This window comes from Callorhinus ursinus, unplaced genomic scaffold (assembly GCF_003265705.2).
Source record: "Callorhinus ursinus isolate GAN/ISIS: 27379988/994484 unplaced genomic scaffold, GSC_fseal_2.0 scaffold15, whole genome shotgun sequence".
Lineage (NCBI taxonomy): Eukaryota > Metazoa > Chordata > Mammalia > Carnivora > Otariidae > Callorhinus > Callorhinus ursinus.
The window spans coordinates 41,734,262-41,747,043 of NW_027397077.1; the positions used below are offsets into that span (position 1 = coordinate 41,734,262).

General features: G+C 37.2%; 1 protein-coding gene across 7 annotated transcripts in view; it reads left to right on the forward strand.

Moving 5' to 3' along the window:
* Positions 1-12,782, forward strand: part of PPARG (peroxisome proliferator activated receptor gamma) — a 131,109-nt gene that overhangs the window by 77,918 nt on the left and 40,409 nt on the right. For all 7 annotated transcript variants that reach the window (XM_073901662.1, XM_025885387.2, XM_073901663.1 and 4 more), the window contains 2 exons: positions 5,116-5,343; positions 6,728-6,897. In XM_073901662.1, the coding sequence (XP_073757763.1) occupies positions 5,124-5,343; positions 6,728-6,897 (390 nt within the window). In that variant the 5' untranslated portion in view covers positions 5,116-5,123. The remainder of the gene's footprint in view (positions 1-5,115; positions 5,344-6,727; positions 6,898-12,782) is intronic.

Genomic DNA, 12,782 nt, shown 5'->3' on the forward strand with positions numbered 1-12,782 from the left:
AGAAACAGTAGCTTATGTTTTCTAGAGACAAAATTAGAAGCAGGCTCCCTGGACCCATCTCTAAGTCAAAATAAAATAAAATGTCTAGGGAACCACTGTGCCTCCCAGTAACTATGGTCCATGGAGTAATATTGTTTAGGTCAAGATGTCCCAGAATAAAAGGACGACAGGGAGAAGGGAAAGGGGGAAAGGAAAATGTGTATTTGAGTAATATGTTTTCTTAGAGCTGAAGAGACAAGCTGTTTCTCTTTCTCACGTTGTCTTTTCTATGTAGCAGGGGGGACTTTTATAGGATACTAATCTTGCTCCTCGAATTATCAAGAGAAAAACTGAATATACTTTGTTGAAGGGAGGAGTTATAGTTTAAACTGTATTTTACTTGTGATACTGAAGATTGTCATCTTTTTTAGGGGAGTGTAAGTCTTAGCAAAACTAAACCACCGAGAAAGTATCTTCATTTTTTCCCTTTTTTATAAACATTTTTCTACATGTTTTCTTTTTTCCTTTTAATTTTTTAAAAAGACTTATTCATTTATTTTAGAGACTGAGCTTGAGGGGGAGGGAGGGGCAGAGAGAGAGAGAGAGAGAGAGAAGAGAGAGATTCTTGAGCAGGCTCTATGCCCAGCGCAGAACCCAACTTGGGGCTCGATCCCATGAGCCCAAGATCATGTCCTGAGCCAAAACCAAGAGTTGGACACTTAACCAACTGAGCCACCAGACACCATTGTTTTAATTTTTATTTACTTTTTAAGTAATCTCTACACCTAATGTGGGGCTTGAACTCACAACCCTGAGATCAAGAGTCACATGCTTCACCGACTGAGCCAGACAGGTGGCCTTCTTTTCTTTTTCCTTTTTTTTTTTTTTTTTTTTTTTTACATTTTCACATAAAAACAAATCAGTCGGTAAACATTTAGTAAACAACAACTGCATAAGGACTAAAGGAAAAACAGAATACTAAGACACCGTCCATTTAGAACTTGAAATCTGATAGCAGAGATATTTATCTAAATAATTCTATCAGAGTTAAAAGAGAGGTATAAAGAGCTGTGGGGATGCAAAGAAGGGGAAGAGTATTTTTAAGTTGGAGACTTCATGGAAGGTTTCCTGGAGAAAGTAGCATTTGGATGTGGTGGGATTTCCCACTGTGGGAAAAACAGAGGGATTGTGACACGTGGCGATGAGGGATGGGAAGAATATAGAGCAGCCTTGGCATGAACAAAGATAAGCAGACTAGAAAATGCAGAGCATGTTTAACCTGGGCAAATAGTATGATATGCCTAACCACAAGGTATGCCAAGAATGGGAGTGGGGTCTGCAATCACTAGTGGAAAATAAGACTGAGAAAGTAAATTAGGACTGTGTCAGGGAGGGCCTTGAAAGCCATGGTAAGGCATTTCATTTATATGAAGGTCAGAGTTTCTCCTGCTTTTCTATTATGCCCTTAATAGAAAGAGGAGAGCAAAAACATAGAATTCTGTGGGGGAAGAGGGAGGGATGAATAGCTGGAGCACAGGGGATGTTTAGGGCGGTGAAGCTATTCTGTACGATTTTGTAATGGTGGATACATGACATTATTCATTTGTCAGTACCATTGAATGTACAACACAAAGAATGAACTGAAATGCAAATTATGGATAATAATTATGTATTAATATTGGTTCATCAATTTTGTAACAAGCATAGCACACTAATGCAAGTGTTAATAGGGGAAATGCAAGTTAATAATAGGGGAAATTATGTGTGTTTCAGGGGTCAGGGAAAGGAAGGAGGGGAAAAGGGTATATGGGAACTCTGTACTTTCTCCTCAACTTTTAAGTAAACCTAAAACTGCTTTTAAAAATAAAGTCTAGGGGCACCTGGATGGCTCAGTTGGTTAAGCACAACCTTCAGCTCAGGTCATGATCCTGGGGTCCCGGGATCGAGTCCCGCATCGGGCTCCCTGCTCAGCTGGAAGTCTGCTTCTCCCTCTGACCCTTCCTCCCTCCCATGCTCTCTCTATCATTCTCTTTCTCTCTCAATAAATAAATAAAAATCTTTAAAAAAAAAATAAAAATAAAGTCTAGGGGGCACCTGAGCGGCTCAGTCGGTTAAGCATGTGACTCTTGATCTCAGCTCCGGTCTTGATCTCACTGTTGTGAGTTCAAGTTCCACATTGGGCTCCGTGGGTGTGGAACCTACTTTAAAAAAGTAAAATATTAAGTCTAGGGACGCCTGGCTGGCTCAGTCAGTAGAACATGTGACTCTTGATCTTGGGGTTATAAGTTTGAGCCCCACATTGGGTGTAGAGAGTACTTTAAAAAAATAAAATCTTTAAAAATAAACAAATGAAAATAAACCTATTTTTTAATAACCACATTCTTTGAGATATGAAATATACCACAGGTCCCAATTTTTTAGGGAGTTCCGTATTATATCTATATATGATTTTTATATTCTGTTTGTTACACACAAATGGCTTTTTTTAAAAGATTTATTTATTTATTTATTTAACAGAGAGAGAGAGAGAGAGAGAGAGAGAGAGAGCACAAATAGAGCAGCAGGCAGAGGGAGAGGGAGGAGCAGGCTCTCTGCCAAGCAGGGAGCCCGATGTGGGGCTCGATCCCAGGACCCTGGGATCATGACCTGAGCTGAAGGCAGACGCTTAACTGACTGAGCCACCCAAGTACCCCACAAATGGCTATTTTAACATTAAAATTTTCCCCAAAATTTGCAATAACGTAAATGACCCCTCAGTGTGTGATTCCTGTGTTAAGTTGGTTGACCAGGGAATCACTGAAGTCGTATATTAAAAGTGAAACAAAACAAAATTAAACCAGCAAAATGATGAGCAACCAGTTTTTCTTGCCACACACGTATTTTTTGCATCCTTATTTTCATTTCCCAGTATTCATATGGAGGCTTATCCACTACCTTTAACTCAGGCAAGCTTTGTTTTATTTGCAGATGAACTTTGCAACAGGCATAATGAGAAATAGTTGATAAACCCACTTTTGTGGATATTGCAGTCAAGACAAAAGAGGTATATTTTGATATGCAGGTAATTTATAGCAAGCAAAGTGGATAAATATAAAATAAGCATGCTGAGGAGATAGGCAGAGTAAATGGAGGGACCTGGGTGAGTTAGGTTTGGAGGAATTATGAAGCAAGGGCATAGTTTGATGGGTGCCCCATCATTAAGAGCACAGATGTTTTTCTGGGTGTCACTGGGACCCAGCATGACCTTTAAGCTATCACCAGGACACATTCTTCTTGTGTGTTGTGTTTACACTGTGACTCAGATAACTTAAGGTTGTTTGGGTACTTATTTGTGTAGATATTCAGACATGTGAACCCAAACGGTGCCTCATCATAAGTCCCTTTGGAACCCCTGAAGCACATTCATAGGCCAGTCTCCTTATTTGTGTTTTCGAGGCACTTTGTTTTCCTTATGAAGACCACAACTGGAATTTTTAACCTCATGCCTTTGAGAGTAAATTCCTTAGTTCTCTGCTTGCTGGGAAAAAACAAGAGGCCCACTGACAGATACCCCTAGGAGAGTAGTCCTTTTTCCATAAAACTGTTTCTTCAGTGAGAGAATAAAGAGAATATATACAGGGTGGATAAGGTCCTGGGTCAATCTTGAGTTTGAATCCTCTGTTTACCAGCTATTGGTCACTGGACAAGTCACTTTACCTCTCTGGTCCTGGCTTATCTATAAAGTGGGGAAAAGATCTTGGGTTACTTGGAATAAGAATGTGTCTGGTGTGTGGGCGGTACTTCAGTAAATACTGTTTTGCTTCCCCCTTTCCTGCCTGTTCTGCTAAACTTTCAGAGCCACCTCGTCATTCATTTGGTATTTCATATGAGCACCTACTATGAGCCAAGCCCATTGCTAGGTGATAGGGAAATGACTAGAAATAAGACACATCAGCCTATGATTTCAGGAGCCTCTAGTGGTTTATGAGCAATTCATTTCTTTGCCTCCAATATCAGCAGTCCCGAATTCACGCAGCCCTTCACTAGTGTTTTTGACCCAAGAGTTACCACTTAAAATACTCAGTGACTGCTTTTTTGGTACCGCTTTGAAGAGTGAACTGGTTTCAGGAGAATCAAGGACCCATAAGGCACCGCGTGGGTTCACATGTCTGAATATCTACATCAGTAAGTACCCACATAGGTTCCTAGTGCATAAAGGTCTAAAGTCTACACCCTCTGGTGGCTCACACGTCCACATTAAATAGTTAAACTGAAATCCCTCAGGGTTTTATTTCACTTACTGTGACCACAAATCATATTCTGAAAAATACACGTGGCATGTCCCATCCTAAGTAGGCAGTGCATGAAACAAATTACATTGTGGCCTTAGAATCCATACAAGTGTTTTTACCTTTGTCTTTCATACGTTTTCTTGTTTCCATTTTTCTTTCGTTGTGGTTTTGGTTTGAGGGTGGTTTAAAATTAATGCTGTGTTAGATTGTCATTTCGACATTCTGTCGTTCATGATCAGATATGTTTTCATGATCTCTAATCTTTTCTCAATATGGAGAACACATTCTCCTTTTTAAGGGAAACTGTACACACAGAAAAGATAAATATCTGAGTAAGTTTTCATAGAGGGATCGTCCCTTCTTAAAAAGATTCATTTTTGTGTTACTTATTCTTATAATGCAATTAAAGAATACATTTTTACCTAAATTTAATGTGCCAAATTTTCTGTCACACAAAACCATTATAAACACAAATGGGGGAGCATAATTTTTATCCTAAAGAGAAAAATAATTTAGCATCTCTAATTCCAAGGAAGTAAAATTGTCCCAGAACTTTATGCTCTTTAAAAATCATTAACAGACCTGATTTGATGATCTGAGAGCAGGGCTGTTTGCAGGACACGGACCACATCGATACTATTATAGGGTTCTGTGCTGTGATATCCAGGTAAGGGGTGGCTTCCTTCCTTAAGTAAAACAACTTAGACAGCACTCAGAAGGTGGTTGTGTTTTCCTCTCTCGTTGTGATAATCTAGATGAGAGCACAGTACCAAAGACCCTTTTCAGTTCCCTTCCTGTGAATCTTTAGAAGATTGCTCTGCTTTCCAGAACTAACTCCACAGCTTTTCTTTTTTTTCCATTTCAGAAATTACCATGGTTGACACCGAGATGCCATTTTGGCCCACCAACTTCGGAATCAGCTCCGTGGATCTCTCTGTAATGGATGATCACTCCCATTCTTTTGACATCAAGCCCTTCACCACTGTGGATTTCTCCAGCATTTCCACTCCACACTATGAAGACATTCCATTCGCGAGACCGGACCCACTGGTTGCCGATTATAAGTATGACCTGAAGCTCCAAGAGTACCAAAGTATGATATTTTTACTTTTCAGACTGCTAAGACTAGAATCGGACTAACCTCTCAGTAAGACTGGAATAAATGCTCCAGAGACTAAAACTCTATAAAAAAGCTACTTACCATTCATTTACTCATCTATTTACCTATGAAACATTATGTGTTTATGATATACCAAAAAGGATGGTAGTGTGTAAATACCCCAGATCATTCTTTCCTTTTTTTCCCTCCTTTCTTCCTTTTCCTTTCCCTATTTCTTGTTTCTTTCCTTCTTAGGAGCATTTTCCAGCATGGCTGCATCAGGTTTATCTTAGGCGAAGTAAGAGTCTGTCACCCAAACTCTGAATTCTTTAGGCCGCTTCTAAGTTAATAAGTAATAGTTTGCTACCTTATATAACTTCTCATCACCAAATTGCAAAGTTGTGATCCATTTCTCCCTAGTTCTGCAATTTGAGCAGCTTATTCCGAAACCTATTTTTCTGCACAAATTTCAATTTTGCCATTGTAGTCTATTGATAAATCTTCCTGCCATTAAGTAAATTCACGACAAAAACATCATACTTAAGACAAACCAAAACGGCACTTTTCAAGATAAAATACATTTCTGTGATGCTATTTCCTTGATTTTTATCTTTGTGTGCTGATATGCTGGTTTTCCAAAGCCACCCCACCATGTAATTGGCAACCATTACTTGACAATAAGTAAGAACTTCCTGTATTTCTAGTTTTTTTTTTTTTTGAGATAAATAGTATACTTGGTTATTTTTGTGTGGTTTTCGGTTAGAGCCTAATATGGAAATTTAATAGGCCTGATCCTAACCAGCCAAAGGGTAGTACTTACTCTCCATGGGTTCTCTCACTCTATCAAAGATTATTTTACAAACCACCTTTTCTGACTCAACACTGGTGAAAACCTGGTCTCTTGTTTTTCATGTACCTTCAAGCTGGGCATGACATTACCTTTTCACAGCAGTGTTCCTTCAGTGTTCCTTCCTTTTCCAAAAGTGGTTTAAAAATGCTTCTAAAATGCGATATTTAAATACAAATATATAATTTAATATTGTGATGAATGCCAAATACAGCACATTATGTAACAAAATAACCTTAATTGTCTCAGATACTATGTGGTGTCTGTCAGGGCTTTAGTGTTGAAGGGTTGCAGAACCACAGATTTAATTCCCTTCCCCCTTTCATTTTTACAGGTGAGGTTCAGAGGTGTTGTGACTTGCTTGTGGTTGCAAAGCCTACTTTTTCCTGTGGTTTTTTTTTCATGTTCCGTAATGCTTCTACACTTAAATAATAAACATATAGCAGTAAGGTGTACTATGGGGACTGGCCATAGAGCCTTTGTAGCAGTTTTTCATGTGATAATTACCTGCTCACATTTTTCTGTACACAGGTGCAATCAAAGTGGAGCCTGCATCCCCGCCTTATTATTCTGAAAAGACTCAGCTGTACAATAAGCCTCATGAAGAGCCTTCCAACTCCCTCATGGCAATTGAATGCCGAGTCTGTGGAGATAAAGCTTCTGGGTTCCACTATGGAGTTCATGCTTGTGAAGGATGCAAGGTAAAAAAAAAAGAGAGAGAGAAATTTTTTTTCAAAAAAATTTGCTGAAAATTTCCTTCTTCTTTCATTTCTTGTTGTGAACACATAGCAAGGAATTGAGATAAAACTTCTGTTGTTTTTTTGGTAAAACCCATTCTTCAAATGATTTATTTGAAAACCTAAGAAAATTGGTAAAAGCAGAGCTGCTTTGCCTCACTTCCCTTTCTCCAAATTGGTCCTTGAGCCACTGATCTAGTTCATTGTTTGCATCTTGCAGGTAAAAAAAAAAAGTGACTTATTCAGTGTGTCATGGCTAGACAATGATGAGCTGGCCCCAGAATCCATATTTTTTTAATCTTCCAGTTTTGTTTTCTCACTATTCCACGTGTTACTTTGTTTTTATAAGGCTTGACAGATTAGATAAATAGATACTTCATTTGATGCCTAGAACAGCCCTGTGAGGTTGAGCTTCTTGATGGCCACTTGACAGATGTAGAAATTATGAATTAGTGAAACTTGCCATGGTCTTCCATTAGTAAGTGGCAGAACTAGGACCAGAACAAGTATCTCATGATTCCTAAGCCAGTGTTCTGTGTATTCTTATTTCAGCGTCAGTTTGAGACATGTATTATGGACAGGCAAAGGGGTATAACTATTCTGGAAGGGAGATACTATTTTTCCTCCATTCTTTGTGAAAAGTGTATTTTTGAAAGCTCAAACATTTAGTAATATTCTGCCCAATTATTAAGAAATTTTTAATCCACTCAATAGGTAGTCTTTTAAAATAATTAATTTTAATATACTCAATGAATCAATAGTATTTATTATATACTCCAGGACTCAGAATAAATTGTTCATGAATATTTACCTTATAAAATAAACACTGCCTATATAAGATCAAATTTGATCCTCAGTCGAGCTTTTTATTCAGAATAAAGATATACAACACCAGTTAGGTAGGTGTTAGAACATCTGGGGTCTGAAATTAATATTTATTGATTTCTACTATGTACAAGATATTGTACAAGATGCTTTAGCATATATCATTTTTAAACTATATCCTGCCTAAGTTTTTGCATCTATAAAATGATGGGGTTGAATTCGATAATCTCTAGAATCTCTTCAATTCAAATAGTGTATTACTAAAGGCAACTTAATAAAGTGAAAAGAGACAAGCTAGTAGTCACCTAGCAACTTGCCCAGAGTTACTAGCCAATCACATAAACACTTTAGCCCTCCATCATCTCATGCGTAAAATGACTTGGTGGGATTAGCAGCTATCCAAGGTCTAATTCATTTTCAAGGTCTAAAATTCCAAAATGAGTTTTTGAAATACCATTGGCAAGAGACACTTTCACTTAAAACACTAAAACCTATTCACTGTGTCATTAAAACCAAACTAAAATATCTGTGATCTCTGAAATCATTATGTATAACCAGTTATTTAAGATTCCAATGAGTTGTGAGAACATGTTGTTTTAATTGTTAGATTTACATAATTTTTGAGTAAATTGTTACTAAATTCTGAGAAATACCTGAAGAAACCATTCCATTTGGTCATCTTGGTAATTTATGTTGATAAGCAAAACAGTGTGATGGCTAAGTTTCCACAGTGCATTATTGTTTTTTATGGGCTGGTGAAACACTTAGAAAACTAGAACATTTAAGCAAATAGTTCTCCCATGATTCTGTTAGTCACATATTTGTGGGGAGTTAACATTACTGATAACAGCTAAAAATTGAAAAGACAATAGCTGATATAGTAATAAAAGCTAAGTTCTGAGGGCACAAAAACTTAGAAAATAAAAGCGAGCAAAGAAGAAAAATAGCAAGAAGGAGAAGAGGAAGGACAAAGGCAAAATGCCATCAAGTTAGAAACAGAAAGGGTGCTGAGGCAGGGATGGAGAGTGAATATTTAATCAGATCTGAAGAATACCCTGGATTACAGACTTCCAGGACTAAAATGCAAGGAAGGTTGTACTGACCTTGGAAGGGGAAATAGACATCTACTCATTTTAAAGATAAGAATAAGAAAAATGTTAGTGGAATAATAGAATTTGGCTTCTCCAAGCATAAGTCAGCAGTTCTCAAAATGTGGTCTAGAAGCCTCTAGGGGTCCCTAAGACCTTTCCAAGGCACCCGTGATGTTGAAACTATTTTTATAATAATATTCAGTTGTCATTTACCATTTTCACTCTCATTCTCTCAGAAGTGTCTGTGGAGTGTTCCAGAAACTACATGACACGGAATGGTAACATAGCTCTGGTGGCTCATGGAATGTTTGCTTGTTAGGTCCTTGTACATAACAATTTCTCGGTTTTAATTTCTAGTCTGATAAGTGTCAGTAGATACAGCCCACATAAACCAAAGCTCATGGGGTTCTCAATAATTTTTAAGAGAGTAAAAGAGTCCTGAGACCGGAAAGTTTGAGAACTGTTGTTATAAGAGATTGAGGGATTGCTACTTTGGAACTAAACAAAATTGTCGCCACAGTCTGAATGCAGCTAATTTAGACCAGTGGCTACCAGCAATCAAAGATATCTTCTTAGCTTATTGACAGTACTCAATAAAAAGCCAGGAAAGTGAAATTAACAAGTGTTTGACTCATATGTATTTTCTAAAGGGTGCCTTGGCTGTTTAACGTCTGCCATTTTGGTAGAATGTGGGATATGCCCATAATTAAAATACAGTTAACCATCAACCTGCATACTAACTGATGGATTGAAAAGAATAGTTATAGTATTGCTTATAATAGCTGTTAGTAGATCTTCTGGAACTGTTTTACAGTGCCCATGGAACAGGTTTATATTAGTGATTCTTGCCAAAAATCAAACAGGAATAAAAAGATTAGGCTTGGATTAAAGTGGAATAGCGACAGATTCTTGGGTCATTAATATTGCAGACTTAGGTAAAATATAACCTTTGGCTCCTGAATAATACATCCACCTTAGAGCTTGCAAAGTTGTCATTTATTGCTTACAAATTGGACACTTACTCATTTTCTAGTAGGCTTCATCTTATTTTTGTATCTTTAGTGAAAGATCATTTTAGAACCATAGACTTACCTAAAGATATAAGTGCAATCTACTATATAATACAGTGTAATCTGTTTTTATAGTTCTTTGAAGGGCCCTAAGTCAGGACGGGTTTTTAGTATATTCGCACCTGCCATGGGAGCTCATGGATTGAGCTTCTCTGGGCCATACCACTTCATAAGAAAGCCAAACACAGGACCAGCACAAGGCTTTTAATCTCACCATAAAATTAACTTAGGTCTCATTGCACCTAAGTTAAAAGTTTTGTTAAAAGTAAAGCAATTGAGGAGAAGTTGGAGAAAAATTTTTATAAGGCAAAAGCAAAAAAGCAGCCATCACCTTCTCACAGACAAATAGAAGACTTTGGAGTAAATCTATACCAAAAAAAAACCCAATTTTCTGCCATGGTGATTCATGCATTTCCATCACACCAGTTCACAGACTTAGTGGTCATCAAAAGACTAAGTTGTTGAAATTGCACACAGTTTTATGGACTCTAAAATAATAAATAAGAGTGTTGTTAAAGAGTGTTTTCTTGATCAGCAACATGATCAGGGATCATGGGATCCCTGATCCCATCAGGGAAGTCTGCTTCATTCTTCAAATGAATAAATAACTGTACAGAAAAGCACTCTAATAGCCTTATATCTTCCTCACTAGGTTTCTTGAAATAATCGAAGTATAAGAATACAGTTGGCTATCATGAACTAGGTGTTTTGAAAAAGAAAAGTAAAAGCAACTTCGAAGCTGTGTGCTGGTGTGTACATATTCAGTTTGTGATTTTATGTACATATGCAGTACATAAATAATATCCAGAATTATTTTCCTTTAACATTGAAAGACACTGAGTCATCATAAAAAATAATATGAAACACTTTGAAAGATGTTGTATGAGTCAAAACAAAACTTTGCCACTGTAAGGGTTAAACTTAAATAATATAAATCTATCATCAAAAACCCTTCCTCTCCAGCCATGCCAAATAACTGACTACTCTGGGACCTGCCGCGTTCTCAGCTAGCCAAGCAGCATTTTCCACCATGGAGATCAGTTTTTAGAAGTGAAAATTTTAAAAAACAGTCAAGGAATATCATAAAATGTATATGATCACAATGGCAAAAATCAAAACAAAATTTCCCACCAGCATTTGTCAGTGAGAATAGTTCTGTACATGAGCCTTCTATTAGTAAGTGAAAAAAATACCCTTTTAATATCCAGAGGTCCTCAGAACACTTCGAGAATTAAGGAGGCTTCAAGTTAAAGCAGATCCTCTATAGGACCTAATCTATGAGATACTGCTGATCTCACAAGGGTAGGGAAAACTTCTCCCAAACAACCAACAATAGCAACACAAACAAACAAACAAAAACTCTAGGTCTTGACCTGTGGGCTGCAGGCACACTTACTGAGGCAGGGTTTCTCTCATGGTAGATGCCCAAAGGAGTCCTGAGGTGTGGCACTGCCCCAGAGACAGATGCCTAGAACAGTATCCAGAGCCATCAGTGAGGGGGAGCTGAGTCTAGGGCTTTTAAATTCAGTCAGCTTTCTCAAGGGAATTTGAAATAGTCACAAGTCACTGGCACCTCTGGCTTCCTACAGTAGCATCTGCAAATTCTTTTTGGAGGAAAGAATTCCCAATTTAGATCCGGTAAGATTCCCACAGTTTAAGGTCAATATATGAGTTTCAAATAAAATATCAGTCAGTAAGCACATTAAGAAGTCAATCAACTTGAATGACATTTATCAAAAATAAGCAAAAACAGATTTAGACCCCTCCACCCCTACACAAGGAGAGCAGATAATTGGGATTACCTGATAGAGAATACAGAACAGCTGTGTATGAACTGTTTCAAGAAAGAGGGCAAAATCACAGCAATGAACCAGCAACAATAGACTATCAGGAATGACCAGGCATATTTGGGAAAATAAATCAAATTACTTAGTGAAGTGAAACTTAAACAGTGAAAAATATAATTATTGAAATAAAAATTCAGTGAAGATAGCTATTGGACATAGCAGAAGAAAGGACTACTGAACTGGAAGGTAAATGTAAAGAAATTACTGAAATGGAGAATCACAGTGCCTTAAGAATATGTCCTGTCCAGAATCTGCTAGAATTTGAAGCCTCTTAGTTCTTGAAGGATTCATAGGATCTTTGAATATTAGAAAAGTATGTCTTCTTCACGAATCAATAGAAGAGTAATGTACAGAACTGTTCTCACTGATGAAAACTGGTGAGAAATGTTTCCTTTTTTGCTCACTATACTTATGTAGCTTTTTTTTCTCACTGTAATTATTTTGTGATCTTATTTGTTGTTCTGATGTTTACTTTTGCAATCAATGTTAGTGAGTAATTGATGACAAAAAGATGGAAAATGTAAAGAAGTTCAGAAATATTGAAGGCTAGAATAAGGTCTAACACTTCTCTAATTCATGTCAGAACTTGACAAGTGAAACCATGATGCAGAAAACATGTCCAAGAGAATAAATCAAAAGAAGTCCATTCTGAGACAAGCTGCAGTAAAACTGCAGAATACTGAAAACTAAGAGAGTGTATAAAAGCAACCAAAGAGAAAAGAAAAAAAAAAAAAAACACTTCAAAGTCAATTGACAGTAGACCTCTCCACAGCAACAGTGGAAGCACAAAAATCATGGGATCTGAAGTGAGATAGAAGATAACAGAGTTCTCCGTAATCTTTCAACAGTGAGAGAGAAATGAAACTGTTTACAGGCTCAAAAAAACCGAGAGACTGAAATAGTACATTTCAAGGATAGTAAACCATAGAGAGCAGAAGATATTTGCAACACCTGGAACAGACAACAGATTAGTGTCTAGAATATATAAAGAATTTCTAATATTCGCTTTTAAGGAA